Source organism: Opisthocomus hoazin, chromosome 2 (genome assembly GCF_030867145.1).
Source record: "Opisthocomus hoazin isolate bOpiHoa1 chromosome 2, bOpiHoa1.hap1, whole genome shotgun sequence".
Taxonomy (NCBI): Eukaryota; Metazoa; Chordata; class Aves; order Opisthocomiformes; family Opisthocomidae; genus Opisthocomus; species Opisthocomus hoazin.
This window is the reverse complement of record NC_134415.1, coordinates 96653412-96676780: the sequence shown is the minus strand read 5'-3', so window position 1 is coordinate 96676780 and position 23369 is coordinate 96653412. Positions and strand designations below refer to the sequence as shown.

At 41.2% G+C, this 23369-nt stretch overlaps 1 protein-coding gene across 1 annotated transcript in view; it reads left to right on the top strand.

The window, feature by feature from the left end:
* KCNQ5 (potassium voltage-gated channel subfamily Q member 5) overlaps window positions 1-23369 on the top strand; it is a 301315-nt gene that overhangs the window by 242663 nt on the left and 35283 nt on the right. The window contains exons 4-8 of the mRNA XM_075414513.1: window positions 5854-6029; window positions 6461-6586; window positions 17228-17338; window positions 19250-19345; window positions 22632-22726. Coding sequence (XP_075270628.1) covers window positions 5854-6029; window positions 6461-6586; window positions 17228-17338; window positions 19250-19345; window positions 22632-22726 — 604 coding nt within the window. The remainder of the gene's footprint in view (window positions 1-5853; window positions 6030-6460; window positions 6587-17227; window positions 17339-19249; window positions 19346-22631; window positions 22727-23369) is intronic.

Here is a 23369-nt window from a genome sequence, read left to right as displayed (position 1 = left end):
CAATGTCAAAGCACTCTTGATGCTCTTAGTCAAGTATTGACCCCAGTGGCTCTATAACGCCACAGAATCAGAGACCTGTTTTTTTCAGGAATAACTTGGAAGTTTAGGATAATGAACTGTCCTGAGAACTATTCACAAGAAATGACCACTACAAGCTGTGTCGTTTCTCTGGGTCATAGATAATTACTCTAGCCCAAAATTCGACCTTAGAAGGACAGCCTAAGGGTAGCCTAAATTTGGTCATACTGATGCTGGTTAATTTCCTTTGTGAGTTAATACAGCTGCAAGCTAGATAAACCACATTATTGAGCTTTTCTGCTTATTCCTGCAGTTTTGGGGTCACATATATCCTACTCTTGTCCTAGCTTGTTGCCTCTCTGTGCCGTTCTGTAGCCAGTGCAGACACAGTAGCTGACAGCCATTGCGGTTTCCTGCATATTCTTAACAATGATGTGTAAACTGGGAGCATTTTCTATGAATTTGTAGCAAACACTATTTTGATGATATGATGATGATCCTAAAATTATTAAATATTGTTCATTTTTTATTCTTACAAAATCAGAGAAAAAAGATCACAAGATTCATTTAACCTGTATTGGCTCAAAGTTTCATTTCTGTTTAGAAAGAAAGGACATTCTGACACACCAGCATTAAATGCAGGCAACAGAAAAAGCTCTCACTGACATCTTATAAGTTAGACTTTGAAGAATATGAAAGAGAGAAAGATAATGCAGGTTTGTGCATTAGTTTGAGCACGTACATGAACTTTGAGCAGGCAAGAGATCATCATGAATTGTTTCCTAATATCATCCTGACATTCTTTCTGTAATACTAGAGATTGTCCTGATGGCACATCAAGGCTTTGGGATGTTTGGTTCACTATATCCAAGTAAAGCTTCTGTGTTCGCCCTTTTACCTATTCCAAGTAAGTTCTTTAACTGGGCCCACGATACCCTTGAATACTGTAAAATTTCACAACATTCAAAAAGTTCATGGTAGGAGCATTACATTGAAAAAGGCATTATAAATAAAAAAATCCATTATGATGATTTGTGATGCCTCCTTTTTTATCATTATGAATCTCTCAGTCACAGAGTTGCCCTTGGAAGTGCTCATAGCTTAGAAATGCTAATGGCTCTTCCAAGTGACCCAGAGTTTCTGATGGAGCTTGGGCAGGGTAAGGCAGCCCTACACTGGCCTTCCTCTGTGAATTGGGGAACTCTGGCTGGCACATCTCTCAAGGGCTAGCTGAAACTATTCCCGAGCTTCAGGTTGTTGCGTTACTGGGGTTCAGTTACTTGTCATAGAATCATAGAATCATAGGTTGGAAAAGACCTCTAAGATCATCGAGTCCAGCCATACACCCAACACCACCATTCCTACTAACCCATATCCTGCAGTGCCACGTCTACACGTTTTTACATATATGTCACTATTATAGTGAGATTGGACAATATACAAGGGTACTCTATCACACACCTAAGTTCTGGGTTCATTTTTTTTTCTTTTTTGGGGGTCAGTTGTTCACACAGTGGCTATCTACTAAAAAAGCCTTTGCTAAGTTACTATGAACAAAACTTTCATGTAATCACAGGGGTTTTTTGAATGGTAGTAGATGAAAGATCTGAAGTGGAAGAATTCATTGTCTGAAATTTGATTTGAAGTGAAGCGTTCAGAAGTGAACATTGCAAAAGCTGCTGAGAAGATCTGAACTCTCAGACTGGAGTTAACCAGGAATGATAACTATCTGCAAGGATAGGAATATGAGAGATATTTCTAAAGAGTGAATAAAATCAGTCTCATAGCTGAGGAGACACTTAACATTTTGAAGAATTGTACACAAGATACTAGCTTCGAAAACATCACAGAAGTAAATGTGCCTCAGAAACTTTTGTCTTCTAATCAGCCATTACAGAGAAGTTTGGAATTATACTGCCCATTACTCACTCTCACATCCTAAACTTTCCTGTTGCTTTACAGCAAGATATGCAGTGAAACCTTAGTCCCATTAAAGTAATCAAAATATTGCTGTTTACTTCAACAAAGCTGGGTTTCACCCATAGTCTACTTCTGGGTTTGTTTTTTTCTTCCTGACTTCCAGTTTTGCCACTAAAAGGCAAGAAGGAAAAATATTGATAGAAGAGGAAAATATTGATAGAAGAGAAAAATATTGATATAAGAGGAAAACATTGATAGAAGTTTGGTAAAGCCTTCTTACACTACAGAAATACCATAGAAATTTTAACTAAATTCAAGTGGAATACGAAAGGAAGTTCAGATTTTGCTCTCTTACTTATAATAGGGTAAATGGCACCTGAGGTATGTTGGATAAAAATGTGGCATCATAAAGTACTTGACTTTTAATTTTTCCAGTATAGGTATGCTTAGATAAGAAAACCAAGCATGTTTAAAGTATTCAGAAGTGACTTTCAACTGTTGTAAACTTTTGTTTGGACTCTGATTTCGTTCCAAGAGGGGTTTATTTTGGTTTGTCTTACACCTGTTCCTGGCAAGTTGAACTATGCTGAAATAATGTTCCTGCCTGCCTTCCCTGCCTCTGAGGGAAATACAGCCAGGGAGGGCTGCCCTAGGCGATGGACACACTCCTTCCTTCGCTATTCCCACCCTGAGGAGTTGGGGGGGGTGGTTTCAGCGGGGAGCAGGGAGGAGTGTTGTGAAGAGGTGAAGAATAGGAGAGAGCAAAAAATGCCAGCAGGCTGGGAAGGCTCTCTTCCCACCTCCAAAAGTTTTTTAAACACATGCCAGTGCTTTTTCTGCTCCCCCATTTCCTCCCTTTATGTCTCCCCTTCCCTACCCTCCATCTAGAAGGGTATATGCAAGTAAGTAGCTCCCTTGGATCAATACTTCAAAAACGGGGAAAGAGAGCTATGCTGCTGTTGGCTTCTTTGTCTTTTGCAGTCAGGGGAGACCAGAGACCCTCACTGGGTCAGAGGGTTACCAGCAGCACTGTGCAGATGCTGTGCAGTGCTGGCAAAACTCCATTAATTTGAATTTTTTGCAGTGGGGGACCTCCAGGAAACTCCATGTTGTAAGGAAAGCTGTCAGGGCTCCTGGAATGGGCAGGAATAAGGGCAGGGGAAAGTCACTGGCTTTTGTAAAAAACTGTCCTATTGAGAGCGTTTGAGGGTAACCAAAACCCCCAGTAAACACTTTAATAATTTCCAGACTAAATGCATAATTCATAACACTTGGGTGACCTTATTTTTTAAGTTCAAATAATGCTTTTGAGGCATGCACACTGCTTTTTCTAACGATATTTGATTTGCTGCTAGCCAGTCACCACTGATTAAAAATAGCTGTTACATTGCTGCTCTGCTCTGAGCAGCGTGGGGCAAGCCAAGCTAACCTTGCCATCATGTTTGTAACCAGGGACACTCTTTCTTCAACACAGCCCGTATTGCTCAAGGCTTCCCAGCATGCTCTGTGTGAGCCTCAGATCCAGATAAACACACCTAAATATAGAAGTTTGCTTGTAGGTGGGTACGTGTGTGCTACGTGTCTAGACTTCCAGTAAAGTCGGTCAAGATCTAGGGCTTAGTTCAGCGGAGTACACAGAGATGTCCCCTGTTACATGATATTCCCTGCTCTCCCGTGACTTCTCCTGAAGGGCACAGGCTTCCAGGTCTGAGAGCATAGCTGCCAGACCTAGGGGATGCCTCAGATACCTTAGGGCATCTCAAATGGCACTGGACAAATAAATCTGGGAAACTGAATTGAGCCTTTTTTTTTGTACCAAGCCCAGAGTGTGAGATGTACCAAGTCCATCAGCTGAGCAGCCAGCAGGAGCCTTCCTCAGGATTAGCTGCACCTCTCTCCTCTGATGTAATTTCCTTGTGCTCCGTGGAGAGTTCAGACACCTGCTTCCCATGTGGATATCTACATTTAAATGTTTTCACGTCTAGCTGAATCTGACCCTATCTGTTTTTCTGATCTCCGTTAGAATTTGTGATGTCTATTAACTATTAACTATTCCTGGCCAGTTACCCTGTTTCTGAATTCTCACCCAGACCTGCTGCACCTGGTTGCTGTGCTCTTGAGACTTGGACTGTACACCCTAGCATACTTTATACATTTCTGGCGCTTCCTGATCTTTGAACTTGTTGGATTTACATCTAGAAGCAAATACAGCTTTTTTGGTAGCCAGTTATATAGTAGCCACCTATGATCCACCTATGTAGCAGCAAAAGGCAATTTAAAATGGCATAGAAGAAGGCAGACAGGTCAGCCTAGCCTAACACAGTATGCCCAAGAGTGACACTAGTCAACAGTGAGCAGTCAGGGAAGATTACACAAGCAGGGGAAAACACACAGTGATATTTCTCCATAAGAGTCTCTCAGCCTCCAACAGCCTGCTGCTCAGAGACACCCTGAGCCAGAAGTGAGCTCTTGGTATTAATTAGCCCTGGATTAAATTTTCTCCCGTGAGATCATCCTGCTGACTTTGAACCTGTGTAAACTTTTAGCATCTTGTGACAGGGATTTCCACAATTTAACAGGACACTCCTTAAACTACAAGTTGTCTGTACCCTTAGTATTGCAAGAAGAGGGCAAAGCCACTCAGAGGTGAGTTCATAGGAACCCAGAATGTTTGGAGGCAAGGGTATTAAGATCTCAACTTACTTTGGTGGCTAAGCAGAATGAACCAAGGCTATTTCCTACTGTACTGGAGCAGGTTAAGAAAAGAGTCTCCTGCTTGCAGGCACAGCCTACAGGTCTCTCTTGCCACTTGCCTGTGGGGGGCCTTTTCACTTACTGGGTCATTCATGACTTGTAGGAGCTATACTTGGTAGAAGATTAGTGTTTATACTCGACACAAAAGAAGCAAAAGAGCTTGTTTTTGGGAAGTTCTTCACTGGCAAACATGGGTTTAGATTATCCTTGCGTATAAGCATACAAACACCACAAAATCCTAAGATTTAAACCAGGTGTCTCTTACAAAGGCTCTTTAAGCTTTTAAAGAAGGTCAGGAATTTAATGATGAGGGGATGAAGTAACACAGTGCTTGTTCTGTCCTTTTCCAATCCCTGCACACCAGTGTGTCAGCCCCAATCATCGTAAAAGAACATTATGCCTTCTCACAGCATCCATGTACCGTCGCTGTGCCTCTTCTCCTCATCTTTCTTTAAATGCTGTTCTGGCTCAAAGGCCAGTTGGCTGATTAGTTCATGCAGAACAAACTTGCTCTCACAGTTTGAATCCGTGACCTGATGAAATAAATCCTAACACTTGCTGGGCTTCAAAAAACTTTCCAGGCTGCCAGCTAAAAGAATGCTTCTGAGTACCCAGCACTGTATTCCTTCCTTTCCAGGAAATGGTACAACAGGGGAGTTGTGTCCAGAAACTACGTGCCTCAACCACACAGTGTTTGTACTCACAGGAAATTTGTATGTGTGCTTGTAACTCTGATTCCACTGGACTCTCACCACTGGGGCTGCTCTATTTTTTTCTTACCTTTGTTTTCTCTTTTGCCTTTTCATAGGGAAGTTACTATGGGAAAAGATATAAAGGGAAAAAGTTCCAGTCCATCTACTGATTTGTACAGTTTGCTACATCAGGTTTCAAAGCTCCTACACAAGGTTCCTTCAACACTGCTACTCTTATCCATACGTTTTCCTAATGACCATCCTCAGTTTTCACCCTGGAGGCTTCCGAGGCAGTTTTCGACACTAGTCCTGACCTCACATCCCTACCTCAAACAGGAATCTCAGTGCTTTGGATTCCCGCCCACCGCAGGAGGAGTCTCTCTTTTGTCCCTTCATTCAGCTCATGTACATGTATGTGTTATTTATTTATACCTGGACATTAATGTTTTCTGTAATATATTTCTTTCAGACATCATTGTTCTCATCGCTTCAATAGCAGTTGTTTCTGCAAAAACTCAGGGTAACATTTTTGCAACATCAGCACTGAGAAGTCTTCGTTTCCTACAGATCCTTCGTATGGTGCGCATGGACCGAAGAGGAGGCACTTGGAAATTGTTAGGTTCAGTAGTTTATGCACATAGCAAGGTACGTAATCCTAGCTGCTGATTTTGTCTGATATCTTTACTTGACATACTTCAACAAGAGGCCAAGGAAACAAACATTTATCAGTTTTGAGCAGAATACCTAAAATTTTCTGAAGTGACATCAATTGTAACGGGCATTAGCACAGATACATTAGGCCAAGTTAAACACTACCAGTTTTTAGAAGATGTTGAAAATGATGTCCTTGATATGCTGTTGTAATTCCATACATATTGGTGAAGTTGCTGGAGTGTCAAACCATAGGAGTGTATTCTGTCCAATTCTAGAGAAAGTTTGCATTCATAGGGAAGCATTTGACTTCGAACTGCTCAAATGCCAAAAAAAGTATGTAGATCTTTTCATTTTGTCTTCCTTGAAATGCCTTTCTGTTCAATCTTTCACATGGATACTGATCTCCAGTTTCTTTTATCTAGGAATTAATCACAGCCTGGTACATAGGATTTTTAGTACTCATCTTTTCATCTTTCCTGGTTTATCTGGTGGAAAAGGATGCAAATAACCAATTCTCCACATATGCAGATGCTCTCTGGTGGGGCACAGTAAGTACAGAAAAATAATATGCACTGTTTAACCAATATGCTAGAGTGCTTTGAATTTCACTTACTATGGATTTTAACTTCATATGCTGTTCAGTGAATTGTTTTCACTGGCAGAAGACTGGTCTGAGAAGCTCCCTGCTTCAGCTATTCATTTGCACATTGGAAGTTCGTTTCACCCCGTCCTGCAGAATAGCTGTTTATGTGTTTCTGCTGCAAACCAGACCACTGAACCTTCATGAGAAGAAAGCATCTTATTTTTAACCCAGATGCTTTCAGTAATATAATTTGTAATATCCCACGAAGAGCTGATTTGATCCAAATGAGAGGGGTGTAAGATGCAATGCAAGAAAAGGAATAAGTGTTAGGAAAGAAAAAGGGAAAAAATTCTTACATCACCTTTGTGGTGAAGGGAAGAGTCTCTTCAGTGGCCTTAGAGTGACGTTGTTTCTCCTTCCTCTGTACCTTGAGCACAAAAAGCAAGAAGAAATATTCCCATTCTGACTCAGCAGTGTTCTCCAATTATTATTACAGGTGTAAAAGCCCTGATTTAGTTGACCTTATGCTTAACTATCAAATCTATTGTTTTTACTTTCTTGAAATCTGTGGGATCTAAGTACATGCCTGACTACTTTTCTGAAAGAAGGAGGATGATATGAATGCTTACTTTGAATAAACTAGGCTTTAAATGAACAATGAAAAACTAGGTCTGAAATGTTGATTTTTTTTTAATGGCATAATGTGCCTGGTTTTTTAGCTAAAAATGCCCTGTAGTAAGCTAGACTCCTGCACTGTGTGGGACTTACTTAGGCAGCTTAGAAAAGCTGCCCAACAAAGCCTATGGCAGAGCTATTGCCAGGCATTATAAAACTGCTTTTCTTTTCCTTCTGATGCCGTAGAACAAAGACCATGAGCTCTGACAGTGTCTGGGTAGTGAAATGATGCCCGTGAGATCATTAATGCTGACATAACCTAGAGCGCTCATTAGTTTTCCTGGAATAAGTGCAAGACCTGAACCAGCCTCTGCCACCTTTCCTCATCAGAGGGATGTAGAAATGAAGCTTTCCCACCTCAGACCTTCTGCTGACAAGACTTGATACGGACTCAGTAGTATCCACAGTCTCAGAGCAGGTGTAGATGGACTGCGCAAAAGCCTTTTCCAAAATGCCTTGAATCCTTGAGAAATATTTTTAATAAGTTATGTTCACATTTTGAGCAAAGGTCAAGGTCATATCCTACAAGTAGGACTAGTTTGTGTATTTGAAATTTGATCATCTAAGGATTAATCATTTGTTACATGTCTTCCCTAAGGACTGTATTTCTGTGCTATCCATGCACAGAATTGGGAGCTTGGAAAAGCCAGACCACGTAGCTCTTACTTACCCATTTACAAATATACAGAAATATTTTTCCTGAAACTTGTTGCTTTAAAGCATCAACGCGGATCTCTGATAAAATACACAATTCTATCCTGTAATCCAAACACATGTAAAATTCATGTTGGCTAAAGCCATGAGAGAAGCTTTTGCCCTCAGTCACACCACTGCAATTTATTTTGTAGTTTATCTGTCCATACCTGAGAGTAGAATTTGGCCCATGCAGGAGGAGTTTCACTTCTCTTCAAAAGCTGAGGTCCAAATTTGGCTTAAAACTTTCTGATCTGCCCGCATTGACACAGCTGTGAAGCATCTGGCTTGGGATGCTGGTGTCCTGCTGATGGGTACCCTGGCTCCGGTAGTCTGCAAACACCGTTGCCCCTTTGCGGTACGTGGGGGACATGGTCCTGCGAGAGACTCTCCTGAGGTCATGTAGATGGGATGTGGCAGTTCATGGGTCTCAGAATGTGTGTTTGCAGCCACTCGATTCTCCAGGAAACACCCTTTACCGTTCTGCCAGCCTGTGCTTGACTTAGCACTGCATAGGCAGGGAGTTTGGACATACCCACCTGCCGGCAGGCAACAGTGAGGGGACCCTTATGCGTGAGGAACGGGAAAGTCCCAGCAAACTCAGACCTCAACTCTGATGTCTGACTGAGGCTCAAGTCAGATCCAGATGCTGCTCCCTGAGCAGCTCTAGCAGCAGCAACAAGATCTTCATTTTAGCATTTGCTTCTCCGCTACCTGCTGACTGCTATTTTTTAAGGAAAAACCCTGCTAAGAAATAATCACCGTATAAAGTGGTGCTTGAAATATTTTGTACACTATGAAGTAAAAATGTATGACTCATAGGTCAGATAAGTAGAGCAACTGAGAAAATAGGAATCTTTTCATGACATCAGCAGGAAAAAAAACAAATTATAATCAAAAACCTGAAAACAATTTATATTGTGTATTTCTAGATCTTTTCTGCTTTCCCCAGTGTGTGACATGAATACATTTAAATTTTTAATGTGCTTAAGTGCACAAAGTTACTGAAAACCTGCGTTCCCTCTTACCTGTTATCTTTGCCATTTTAATAATAGTATTTTTTGTATAATATGTAAAGCAGTATGTGGGAAACGCATAACGTGCTTCTTAGTCATGGTTGTTTTTACTGCCAGAGTAACCCACATGCAGATTCTGAAAAGGTCAGATTGTGTGGCATTCTAGGGGAAATCAATGCTTAGTCTCATTGATTTGTTTATTTGTAAAAGTTATTCTAACTTAAACCACAGAGTACGTACCAAATCCCAGACTGAATTCTGTGATGGCAGAGGTACAAGAAGGGAAAGACTGCATTGAAGTCAGGCACATTCGTCTTGCATTTCAAGATTTTAGAGGCATTTATGCCCCCCCTTACAGGACCAGACCCAGCATGAAGCAATTAACCCATTCATTAATTCAGATTATATGAGGGCCCTACCCTGCTATGGTCATTTCACTGACTCTCTTTTTGAAGCCCATAGTTTCACACTGGAACGAAAGGCAGGATGTGGCATCCTAATTTACATGTGAATACTCCACTGTATTGGCAATTGCACATTGTACTGTGCAACCTGCAGTTTAAACATCATGCTAATGTTACTACTGTGAATATTCTTGTGATTGGGGCCCCCACGGTGCTGCCTAACACAGCAGCACACAACAGTGTATGTTATATGAAGAGTTCAGGTTCAGAATTTCCTTTGGCAGAGAAGGTAAATTCCCTTAACAGAACAAAATAACTAAACTATATGGGAACAAAAAGTCATTTCAAAACCGTAAGTATTTCAAAACGAATTCATGCATTCTGAGAACTGCTGGTGTTAGCTAGAATTGTGCATGCTTATATAATCTTTTGGTTCGTACGTTAATTAGTTTTACCTGCAAATGTAATGCAATCAAGATTCCTGTCTCTCTTACACTTTTGACAGTTTCTCTTAATAAGTCATTATTTTCTAGTAGTACCCAGTAGTTCCGGTTGGATACGGAACAGCTGTGGCACTCCACAGTGACCTGTAGGGGAAGAAAATATCTTACGATGAATAATATTGTCACAATTACTAGCTCAAATGAGTTAATACTGATGAGGTTTTTCCCATTTAATGTAATAATAGCATGAGCAAACTACTTTTTTTTCAGTTAAATGGTGTCAGGTAAAGATTCAAAAGGTAAGTACTGCTAGCAGAACATAAAATGACATCAGAAAGAGTTATCAGAGTAGAGGGGGGCCTCCTGGGTCCTATCTCATCTAACTGAAGGCAGATAGATTGTATAATCACATTCATTATTATATGGTCTCTCTTATTATTAGCATATTTATTAGCTCCAGCAATGAGATATAATAAAAGTTCTATCATCATTGTGAGTTTTGAGTCTAGCCAGGTGACACTGCCTGCCTTGGCTGGTCTGTCCAGACACATCATTTATAGAAGCAACTAAACTGGAGTGATTTGCATCTGGTACAGAAGATAGGACTCAGCTAGCCCTTTCAGCCGTGTAGGAGTGTGATTCAGTCGCTTGAACATAGGCATACAGTGCCATGGAAGATCCGTTGGAGGGTCTACTGCCTCTCCTGTGGGTGGTCCCTGTTCAGATGCCCTAGGGCATCTCAGGTGGCACTAGGCATTTGTTTTCAGGCAAGCCTACATCCTACATCCATTTAGGATGAGTTACCTGCTGGAGGAATCTGTTTCGCTTGTGCATGTTGCGGTGGCCAGGTCATGCTAAACACTAAAGCATTTTATTTTTCAAGTTCAGTGAAATGAATCTATACAAATAAACTCTAAAACGTTTGGTTTATTGTTCAGGTTTAGGTAGGATGTGGTGATCAGACACAGGGCTGCTCAGCAGGTATCCTCAGAAAGACATGATTTGCACACCTTAGTTAGTTCTTTTACTGCATCTTGATCCTCTTTTTCACCACTTTGCTTCCTCTGATCAAGTCTCCTCTCAAACAAACAGCCTGTCCCTAATTACCTTCACAGATTCACTACAGATTTTGTAGTTCTGTTACCTCGTCACTCTTGGCCTTGTATGGTATTGCTGATGCTGTCACCCAGGTGCTGATGTCTTTGAAAGATTGTAAACCCCCTGAAAGGTCCCAAATAATTTCCTCCAGTCACTTTTGAACTTTGATGCCTTCTCCCTTAACCATCTGTGGGATCCAGCCTTTCCTCACAGTGCTAGCTGGAACTTCTTTCTGCTTCTTACATGATTGTCAGTGACATCCAGAAATTTCTCATGTTGTCATGGTCTCACATCCAGTAGTTTTCCACACCCTGTTAGGTTAATTTAACCTCAGGATTATGCCAGTCCGGGCTTGGCCAGTGGTTTAGTCATTTGCTTGCAGCACTAAAAAAGATACTGCGGATTATTCCTGAACTTGACCCTGAAGTTGTCTGAAAAAATATTTTCGTAATTGTGTGATGAGAGGAATATAAAACAAAGATCAAATCCATTTGTTCAGTGTTGAGTAAGATGATACGGCAAGGTGCTGACACCCATACGCCCATGCAAAGACCATTCTGAGATAAAACAGCTCGAAATGAGCAAGAAGCCACTGATACTCTTAATCATACCATGAAGTCTTCAGGACCTAAAAGAATGGGGGGAAAGGCTCTAATATGATCCTGTTATCTTCTTTGGAGAAATTCCAGAGATATAGTCTGTGTGACTGCTCCTGGTTTTGGATTCCTCACAGATGTCAGATCCCAAAGGTTCAAGTTTATCTATGACTTCTTCAGAAGACAGTTTGGTGGCCGTATCATTAATATGCAGATGACACCTAGTTCTGTTTCCTTCTTGTCAGCCCAGGCAGGAGATATCTCTGTACTTTCCAGTGTCTGGCAGAGATAGGGAGTTGGACAGAAGCCAAGAAACTGGGCTCATTCCAGAGCTTCAAACTGCTTTGCGATGACTAGCTTGGAAATAAGTTTTGAGGAACTTTTATTCAGGGATTCATTTGTTCAAGCGCTTCATTGCTCTCAGGGACTTAACAGCCTCAAACAGTTCTGCGCTTGCCCTCTGATGAGAAGAGCTGGGAATACCCTCGTCATCAAACAAAGGAAAACCGAACGAAGCCCTTCTGCCGGGCCAAGAGCACGGTTGCATCAGCTCACCTCTGCCAAAAAAGAGGGAGCTGCATTCCCGTCTCCCTTGCTCCTTATCACTCAATCTCAGTCACGCGCTGCCTTGTGCAGGCTCTGGAGCTTGTTAGGCACCTCCATGAGCTAACACAACTCACCAAAACAGAAGAAACAAACCATGCAGAAACGTGGATAATTTTTTCCACATTCCTGGGTTGCATTGGCTCTCCAAAGAGACCAGCAAAAGCTGGGAAGAGCAATGGGGCAGAGAAGTGAAGAGGAGCAAGGAGGGAGAGTGAGACCTGATAAGCGTGCAAGGTGGTGTGCCTGTGACCAGGCTCACATTACAAAACTTGAGACTTGAAATTTCAGCTGCAGTCTTAATTCAGCTCACTCTCTTTTTGTCACTATGGCTTTCTCAGGGTAAATTACACCCACAGCTTGTTCCCAACAATGGAAGCAATTAAAAGCACTGTTTACTATCCACAGAGCCTTAAATAGTTGAAATCTAATTACTTCCAAAAGGCTTTCCTTCTTCTGTCCTGTGGTGACCCCAGCACTAAATAGAATTGCTTTGGCCGTCTTGCCTAGGGATAAACACTGAGGAAACTGGAAGCAAAATAATGTCTCTAGAAGGCATTTTCCTGAAGAATTCGTTCCTGACAGAATATATGCTAAGCCTGAACTTGCCCACATTTGGTACACAATGTAAAATAATTCTCCGTGAACATGTTCTCCACTAATAACAGGCCCTGGAGTCCTTGGCATTCAACCTACTGTTGTCTTTGTCCTTTAACATCGTGTGCCATTGACTGAGCATGCGCCCCACAGCCTCCCACCCAGCCTCGGAAATCCTCCACTCTGCCTATACCTCCTGCTGCTGCCCGCACCAGGCAGTGGGGTGGGTCAAAACTCCCCAGGAGGGAAGCAGAAAGACATGACTTTCTCCGGCCATTCCAGTCCTCAAGTTTGGGATTGACACGGTTCCCAGGCCAGGAGCAGCCTGGAGGACATTTCCTTGGGTTGGGGAAGACCCTCAGCCACACACGGACACGAAGCCATAATCTTTTGCATTGGAGATACACTCAGTAAACCACAACCACACACCATTATCCCAGCGGCATCTGCATATGTGCTGCATTTCTACTTGGCCCGCAGTCCATGAGTTGCATGTGGAGAGCCCTCCCATGTACCAAACTCTGCTGTCATCTGCACTGGTGCTACACAGCAGGGGTGCTGGCCTCTGCAGCACAGATTTTGAAACATCTGTATGCTGAGCCTCTGATTACACTCGCCACGTGAAGAGATTACAGATGCCTTTCTCTTTCTTTTTGACCTTTCCCCATGTAGGTCTGAGCTGACATTGTCAAACAGCCTGAGGTACCCTGCATCTGCTGCTGTGTAGTGCTCTTTGGAGCTTCATGTCAGGAGTGATGTAGGTATATCTGGGCCTGTCGTAAGGAAGATGAAAGGACCAGGAACTTCTTAAAGTTCCTTCCAGCTTTTGATTAGTGTTTCTTGTGTTTCAGAAGATGATCCACTTCAAATTGTATTGATGGATTTGTAGAAAATGCAGCTTGCTTCTTGCAATTCCTTTGACTTTATCTCATCTGTGAACTTCAACATCGTTTGAGTCCTACTATATTTTTCCAATATGTTCTCTATGTAATTTATATTTGTGTAGTTATCCAAACAGAGACAATTCCTTTTCCCTGCTGAAAATAGGTGAAACATCTTTACACCCATGGAAAAGAACACTTTTTTCTGCCTGACTTACATAATTTCCCATAATTTGCCCAACTTTGAGATCCCAAACCTTCTGTTTTATTATATTTAAAACTTATTTATTGCTTCTTTATGTATTTTTCTCACATTTATTATTTATCTCAGCTTCATTCAGTCATAAACACTGTTAAGTTCTCAGATAAAAAAGTATTCATGTTAATTTACTTGTAGAATCATAGAATTCTTGGGGTTGGAAGGGACCTTCAAGCATTATCTAGTCCAAGCCCCCTGCAGTGACCAGGGACATCTTCAACTAGATCGGGTTGCCATCTAACCTGACCTTGAATGTTTGCAGGGATGGGGTATCTACCACCTCTCTGGGCAACATGTTCCAGGGATTCACCACACTCATTGTAAAAAACTTATTCCTTACAGCTAGTATAAATCTACCCTCCCTTGGTTTAAAGCCATTACCCCTTGTCCTATCTCTATATGCCCTTGTAAAAAGTCCCTCTCCAGCTTTCTTGGAGGCCCCCTTCAGCTACTGAAAAGCTGCTATAAGGTATCCCTGGAGCTTTCACTTCTCCAGACTGAACAACCCCAACTCTCTCAGCCTTTCCTTGTAGCAGAGCTGTTCCATCCCTCTGATCATTTTTGTGGCCCTCCTCTGGACCCGCTCCAATGGGTTCCTGTCTTTCCTGTGCTGAGGGCTCCAGAGCTGGACGCAGGACTCCAGATGGGGTCTCGCCACAGCAAGGGGGCAGAATCCCCTCCCTCGACATGCTGGACATGTTTCTTTTAATGTATCCCAGGATACGCAGTTTATCAGCTCATGTCCATCTTTTCACCCACCAGTACCCCCAAGTCCTTCTCGGCAGGGCTGCTCTCAATCCTGTCATCCCCTAGCCCGTATTGATAGTGGGGGTTGCCCTGACCCAGGTGCAGGATCTTGCACTTGACCTTGTTGAACCTCATGAGATTCACACAGGCCCACTTCTCAAGCTTGTCCAGAGTCCTCTGGATTTGATCCCATACCTCAGGCGTGTTGACACTCAGTTTGGTGTCATCTGCAGACTTGCTGAGGATGTACTCAATCCTGTTGTCTAGGTCACTGATGAAGATATTAGACAATATTTGTCCTAAGATGGACCCCTGAGGGACACCACTTGTCACCGATCTCCATCTGGTCATTGAGTCATTGACCACTACCCTCTGGATGTGATCATCCAACCAATTCCTCATTCACCTAACAGTCCACCCAGCAAATCCATAGCTCCAATTTAAAGAGAAGGATGTTGTAGGGGACCATGTCAAAAGCCTCTCAGAAGACCAGACAGACAAAATCCATAGCTCTTCCCTTGTCCACTGATCTAGTCACGCCATCACAGAAAGCCACTAGGTTGGTCAGGCAGGACTTGCCCTTGATGAAGCCATGCTGGCTGTCTCAAATCACCTCCCTGGCCTCCACGTGGCTTAGCATAACTTCTTAGAGAATCTGTTCCATGATCTTCCCAGGCACAGAGGTGAGGCTGACAGGTCAGTAGTTCCCAGGGTCCTCCTTTCTACCCTTTTTAAAATTGGGCACAGTGTTTCCCTTTTTCCAGTCACCAAGGACTTCACCTGACTGCTATGACTTCTCAAACATGATGGAGATTGGCTTGGCAACGACATCAGCCAGTTCCCTCAGGACTCTGGGATGCATCTCATCAGGTCCCATAGACTTATGTATGTTCTAGATCTTCAGGTGGTCACAAACCTGATCTTCTCTTGCAGTGGGAGGGACTTTGCTCCCCCGGTCCCTGACTTGTGGTCCATCTACTCGAGAGATGTGGGAAGAGAGATTGCCAGCGAAAACTGAGGCAAAAAAGTTGTTGAGTACCTCAGCCTTCCCCTCATCTGTTGTTACCAGTTTTCCAGTCTTGCTCATCACAGGGGGTACGCTTTCTTTGCTCTCCCTTTTCTGGATGGCATGCCTGTAGAAATCCTTATTATTCTACAGCTGCACATTGGCCTTCCTGACACCATCACTACACAACCGAGCAGTGTCCCCATACTCTTCCCAAGATACCTGTCCCCGCTTCTGCTGCCTATGCATTTCTTTCTTGTCGTTTATGTCGATCAGCAGGTCTTGACTCAGCCATGCTGGTCCCTTGCCTTCCTTGCCTGATTTCTGATGCCTGGGGATTGAGAGCCCTTGCACTCTATGGAAAGTGTCCTTAAAGATCTGCCAGCTCTGTTCTTCTACCTTGTCCCTGAGGGCAGTTTCCCATGGGGTCCTACTAACCCCTTGAAGAGCTGGAAGTCTGCTTTCCTAAAATTCAGAGTCCTGACTTTATTCTTTGCCTGACCCTTATCCCTCAGGACTGCGAACTCCACCAGTGCAGGTAACTTCAGACCACACTGCCTCCAATCCCACATCACCGATTAGCTCATTTGCATTGGTGACCATCAGGTACAGTATCTCATCCCCTCTGGCTTAAGAAGTTATCCTCAATGCCTCAATGCACTCCAGGAGTCTCCTGGATTGCCTACAGCTCACCGTGCTACTTTTCCAGCAGATGTTGGGGTGGTTGAAATCCCTCAGAAGGACAAAAGACTGTGAGCACAATGCCTCCTGTAGCTGGAGTAAGCAGGTTTCATCAATAGGTTCCCCTTGATCAGGCTGCTTGTAGTAGATACCAACCACAAGGTTTCCTTTGTTTTCTCAGTCTCTGATTCTTACCCATACGCCTTCAACCTGCTTGTGGCTATTCTTCCAAGACAACTCTTCACACTCTATCCATTTCTCGTTGTAGAGGGCAACGCCTCCACCCCTCCTATCTCACCTGTCCCTTTTGAATAGCGTGTAGCCATTGATGGCTACACTCCAGTTACGGGATTCGTCCCACCAAGTTTCAGTAATGGCAACTAGGTCATAGCTTTCTAGGTGGCTTCCAGCTCCTCTTTCTTGTTGCCCATGCTACATGCATTGGTGTAGAGGCACTTCAGCTGGGCTGTCAGCTGCGTCACCTTCTTAGAGGAACACCCCTCAATTCCTTTGAGGTGTATCACTGATGTTTCCCTGTTGGCCCCTACTACCCAAGGAGCCCCTGGCTCATCTCCTCAAGACTTCAGGTGTGCTGCAGTGTACCCAGTACATCTCAGGGCAACAGACTGAGGGCCCTCACTAGCACCCTGTCCCTCTAACCTTGGCGTGTCATCTCACTGCTGGTCATGGTCAAGCCTGATATTGTCCCCCTCCCCCTTCAAGTCTAGTTCAAAGATCTGTCAATGAGCCCCACTTATTATGTATGTTTATCTTTTAGAAACAACCATATGTATTTCATGTGTCTTGGATTATTTAGTGGAAATGCTGTTTCATGCCATGTAAATAATCTGCAACTAATCTCCTGGTGACTTCTGGTAAACCACGATGTTCATTCATTTCTTTTTAGATCACACTGACAACCATTGGCTATGGAGACAAAACTCCTCTTACTTGGCTTGGAAGGTTGCTTTCTGCAGGATTTGCTCTACTTGGCATTTCTTTCTTTGCACTACCTGCTGTGAGTATGCTCATAAAACTTGTAAAAAGGTAACAGAAACTTCCATAGCTTCTATGCTGTTATGATGCAAAAAAGCTGAAGGAAGCTCGCTACATGAAGAACAATCATTTTAAGGCATTTTGCTCTGTGACAACACTGGTGAACTGCTGTGCAAAATCCAAATGAAAGGTTTGATGTTACTGTCATTGCTTGAGTTTTGGAGAGTTTCTTTGGCAAGGACGAAACTGGGAAATAATCCTAAATTAGGTACCATACTATTGTGTAAGGTTGAAATTCCTTTATTTCGTTGTGAATTGTGGCTCATGTATTGCTGTTTTTCTTTTAGATTTTTGAAAAAAATCAGTTGATGTATTTTTCTGGATAACATTCTATTGGAAAAAAGTGAGATGTTTCTAATAGGTTGTCTTGCATTACCATATTCAGGCTAGAAACAGAGAGCAGTAGAAGGCATTAAATCAAACAAAAGCTAATGTCGTTGAATATAAAAGTGCAACTATCATTTTCTGTCAATGATTGTAAATAAACAAGACAGTTTATTGACGTTGCCTTTATCAATGTCCAAAAGATTTTAATGGAAATGGGAATCATCTAATGACAGAAGTATAGCGTAGCTTCAGCAATAACGTTTCATTTTTGTGAGTGAATTTCCTTTCTTTTTAAGTTAGTATTGAATAAGCAGGAAATCAGAAGTGACATTTGTATATTGTTGTATTGAATCCTGCGCAACATACATGGAAAATCAATATTTTAGTCCTCGGATTCATTATCTATAGATCACTATAAACTATGTACATTGTAATAATACATTTGTTTTCAACTATAGAGACAAACCAATATTAAAAGTCAGCATTTGCCAACAACATTGAATCATCTAGTACTGCATTTATTTATTTTTCCAAGTATAGAGAGTATTTCAATATCTCTGGCATATTATAATGCATTACCTGTTTGTGGATCTTTGACAATTAATAACATCTACTGTAATTAATTCTCTTTGTTACCTAGTCACCAGTAACAAGAAAGTTAGTGTTAGCAGGACTACAATGACATGTAAAAGACAAATAACCTTATATATTAGAGATGCCAGAACTTTTGTTCCTCATGTCATATCTATGTACAGATACTCATTTTCCTCACAAACACTTTTGTGTTGAATCTGTCTGTAAAACAGGAAATGTTTTTATACGTGTGAATCTTGTGCATTTCTAATATTATTTTATCCTGACTAAGAATCAAGTGGAAATACTCTTCCCTATAATGCAGACACATCCAGTAGAAATATTACACTCCTTGCAAGCCAAGGAGGGAAATATTCTCAGTCTTTGGGTCTGTTCAGCAGGAATCATATTTGTCTTGCTTATTTAGAGGTAAAAAAGCCAAAAGGGGAGATACTTCATTGTCGGCTTTTTTCATAGCCTATAGAATGAACAATGGGGGCTATCTAGATGGGAAAGAGTGAAAAGAATGGTCTTAATCTGTTAATCAAGGCATTTTTCTAACTTTCCTAAAATCAAAAGTTATGATAAGCACTGCAGATATGGACTTTGAAGTCCATATATATATGGTATATCTGACAGGTGGTCATACCTGGCTTAAACTACTCTGAATGTTCCTGCCTAATGTTTTATACATACATATATATCCATGGCCCTTAAAGTTGCAGGAACATAGTGTAGTACAAACACAAGCAAAGGTTGCGATGAGTGGTCATTGGTAGCGCAATGGATGTTATCTCTTAAGTAATGAGTCTCCTGTGCCGCCATGAACAGGCACTCTTGTTGAACCTTATACTGTCATAAACATGTTACCTGAAGCAATCATATGGTGTAACATCTTCACAAAACCTTTGTAGTTGACTGTATATTTGTTGAAAAACTACCTACACCAAACAAATGGTGTATTGTATTGCAGGGCATCCTAGGCTCAGGATTTGCATTAAAAGTACAGGAACAACATCGACAGAAACACTTTGAGAAAAGAAGGAATCCAGCTGCCAGTCTAATTCAGGTAAATATGAAATCAGTGAAAAGACAACAGTAAGTGACTTAAAGTACATATTGGAGCAAGTTTTATGATTTCAATTTGGAAAATTTTGTGGAAATAAGGTTTAACAGATTGGTTAGTTTCATGAAATAAGTTTGTTCAGTGATTGTCATGTGTTGCCATAATTGTGCATATAGCATTTCTAGGCATAGTTTTTGAGTTCTTCTACCCATGCTGAAGAAATCAAGTCAAGGATGTCCATTCCACGCCTGCAGTTAGCAAATTACTTGGAAAAGCACAATCGATCCCTAGACAACCCAACTAACAGCACAGCACTCTTACCTGTATTAAGCTCCTTTTCATCTACTACAGGATTTAGAGTGCTCCAATGAGTGGTATACTTGGTGAAAATGAAAAGTGTCCTGCCCAGAGAATTGCTTTCACTATAAGTCAATTCAAAAGCTAGTAATGTGTGTGCTAGCAATTTCAAAATGTCTGACATATTGTCTCAAGTAGTTTCAGCTCCAATATTGGCATGATGGTGAAGATGAACACTTTAGAAAGATTTTTTTTTAAGCAGAAGTGACATATTTGTTAAACAGCTGTTTTGCATGGGATTTTTCCTTAACTTACAGTGGTAGTTAAAAATGAGAAAATCCTCTAAAGAATGATCTTGCACCAAGCTTTACTCTACTGCATGCACCGACAAAAAAAAAGGAGGGAAATAATGTTCTAGCATTGTAGTTTATTTTCTTGGGATCCCAAGTCTATCATGTGTGTTATTTATGCTATTTTTTTAATTCTGAAATAATAAATTAAAATAAAGCAGCTGAGCATGAATATACTAGAGTTCAATGTTAAGTTCAGGATAGACACCAGGCTGCCTTTGAAGCATTCTTAAAGTTAATAAATGTTTTCAAGTATTACTGTTCAATGATTATTAAATACTAAATATTTGAGATTTAATATTTATTAGAATAATTAATATGTATAATTGCACTCCTTTTGTATATATTGTACTGTAGAATGACTGTCTGGGATATTTTCTAATGTATATATTCTAATCTACTTCTTCCAAGTTTGGTTGCCAGAGGAAACACACAGCAGATTTAGGTTTTGGCTGTAGCTCTTCCAATTATTGTGTGCAATTCAACCCAAATATTAGTAAGACAGCACGCTAAATAGAGTGAGTAGCTAGCTGACCAATTTCAGAAAGTGACTCTCAATTGGCAAAACCATTGTGAAGGGAAGACATTTGTGGTGGGATCACATGGTGAGGGCTGTTCAGCATTTACATTTGTTTTCATGTTCAGCATTTTCAGTGATCTGGAAATTAGTATAAAATTGCTGATGGAGATATTTGCCAATGACACAAGGCCTGACAGAACAGGAAAGATGAAGGGAGGCACACAGGAATGAACCAGAGGATGATCTGGGTGACTTTAAAGGGTGGAACGATTCCTACGAAATGTTTCAATACACCAAATACAAAACTTGATCTAGAAACAATGAATTCAGAGTATTACAAGAGGCTTTTAACCCAGTATTAATGACTCTGGAAAGGATCTGATGAAGGATGAGAAACACAGAAAAGAAAGAATGGGAAAGAATGGTCAAGAGCTTCATACAAGTTCCCAGTATGTTACTCCAGCTGGTTTATTACAGTCCTTAGGTACAGAACCAGAAAGGTAACAAGTAGGAGAAGGCTGATATTACCACTGTGTATGGTGATACTGGTACTAGCAAGCTACATATCAACTCAGCATCTACAGTTCGTAAATGAGACTGGAAAATTGGAGAAATCAAAGATAACATTGGAAAAAAATGAGTCCAGGACTGGAGAAAATTTCATGTTCATAAATGTAGGATGTGTCTGAACTGCATATCGCTGTCTACTGTAACAGTGCCCAGGCTTTTTCAAATTGTCTGTTGTGGATATTGATAATGAACTAGCATGGAAATCAGTGTGCTCTAGCTTATCAGGATAATGCCTATTTTCTAATCAGTTACTCTGTAGAATTAGTCTATACTAACTCCTCTGTTGCCGTAGATATACTGTCTGCTAGAGCCTTTACCTGACTTAAAGATAGCTAAGATGTCACTATAGAGAACTGAAACATTTCATATGGGTGTACTTTTCTCAATTTCTTTATCTTATAAGAAATACTCAGTGTGAATATTATTTTAACATAAAAGACCAGAAAGGAAGTACTGGAACCTACAGGACTATTTAATGTAGCAGACAGAAATGGAACAAGTATCTCTGGCTATAAGCCAAAACCAAAGAGTTTCAACTTACAAATAATGCAGATATTTTTGACAGTGAGAATGACCAACTAGTGGAAGAATTTACCAAGTAAGTGACAGGTTCTCCATCTGTAGATGAAGACTAGATGTATCTCTGGGAGATATGCAATAGGAAAACACAAGATATTAGACTTCATACGGGAATACCTGGATGACATTTAATGGTTGACAATATACAGGAAGCACAGATACTCAGCTAGTACAAATTAATATAGTTATGCTGACATCAGGGAAGCTGTTCCAGTTTGTAGAACCGGGGATCTGTCTTACTACCTACATGCAGTTATAAATCTAAATGGTGGATATATTTTCAATGCTATGCTTTGGTCTCTCACCTTTAAAATGATTTATTCCATGTTTTAAAACTTTTAGCAGTGTTTCAAACCGCAGAGAATACATTTCGTTTCTTCTAAATGCTTTTTGTCTGGTTTTCATTATCATTTACAAAATGTATTATGACACTTTCTTTACCTCAGACTGCAAGTTTGTGTGGGTGTCCCCTATGGACTTGTCACAAATAAATCATTGCAATGCTTTTCTGAGCACCTTATACCCTGATTATCTTCTGGTGCTTCCACAAAGCCAGTAACTCTTACTTTACTGGGTAAAGTGTACTGTTATTCACAAAAGTTTTGGTAGGTTTTTACTGGTATTTCCTTAACCAACCTAGTAGAGCAATCCCAATCTGAACAAAATCCCCTCTCTCCGTAATCAGTGCGGTGGCATTGTCACTTCATGTTCTTGGTTCCTTTGTGCTTTTCTATTGTTTCCCCATACCAGGCTTCTTGGCGGTTTTATTCTACCGACGCCAGCCGAACAAACCTGACAGCCACCTGGCGATATTATGAAAGTATTCTTCCTCCCCTCAGGCATGTATCAGTGCTATGAATGATAAAAGAAAGCCATGACTTGTATTGGTTACTAATCTGCTTTTCAATTTTTTGTTTCACCCCCTGCTCCCTCTTGCCTTGTTTTTCTTTTTTACCTTTTATCCTGCACGTAGTGTGTATGGCGTAGTTATGCGGCTGATGAGAAATCGGTTTCCATTGCTACCTGGAAGCCTCATTTGAAGGCCTTGCATACCTGCAGCCCTACAAAGTAGGTAAAAATATGGCAGCTGATGCTGTTCTTGATGTCTGTTCAAGCTTATAGAGAATTACTATTTGTCTGTTTCGTCTTGTTTTGTCTTCTTGAGCCCTCCCATTAAAAATTTCAACAAACTAATCAGATCAGTGTTATGGAGGAGCCTAGGACAGTGGGACAAATACAAGTCTTTGTCATTTACCTGAGCACAGGTGTTGTTAGAAGCATTTTCCCAAAACCCCACTCGTATATCAAGGTTAATGTTTCACCCAGTTCAAATTATCTCTAAGGAGAAAAATTAAGATTAATGCAGAGCTTGTTCCTTGATTTAATGGTACCGTTATGCCTGTGCCTCTATATAAGGCTATAGCTACAGATCTACCTTTGGGAGGGAAGAGAGCCTTGTGGAATTCTGCAGGTGGGGAATTTGCTCCTTTTCATCATCACTTCTGGTATATTCAGTATTTCCTTAGGGCAAATTATATCTTCAGTTACATACACAGTAGGAGATGACTAAAAAGACCTTATGTCACAGTTTGGCAGACATGAAATATTTGATGTCCTTGTCTGGGTGAGAATTCACAGAGCACTGGCAGCCCGAGACTCTTCAATAATTCAGCAAAAGATTTATCAGAAGGTAGTAAGTTGACTGATTCAA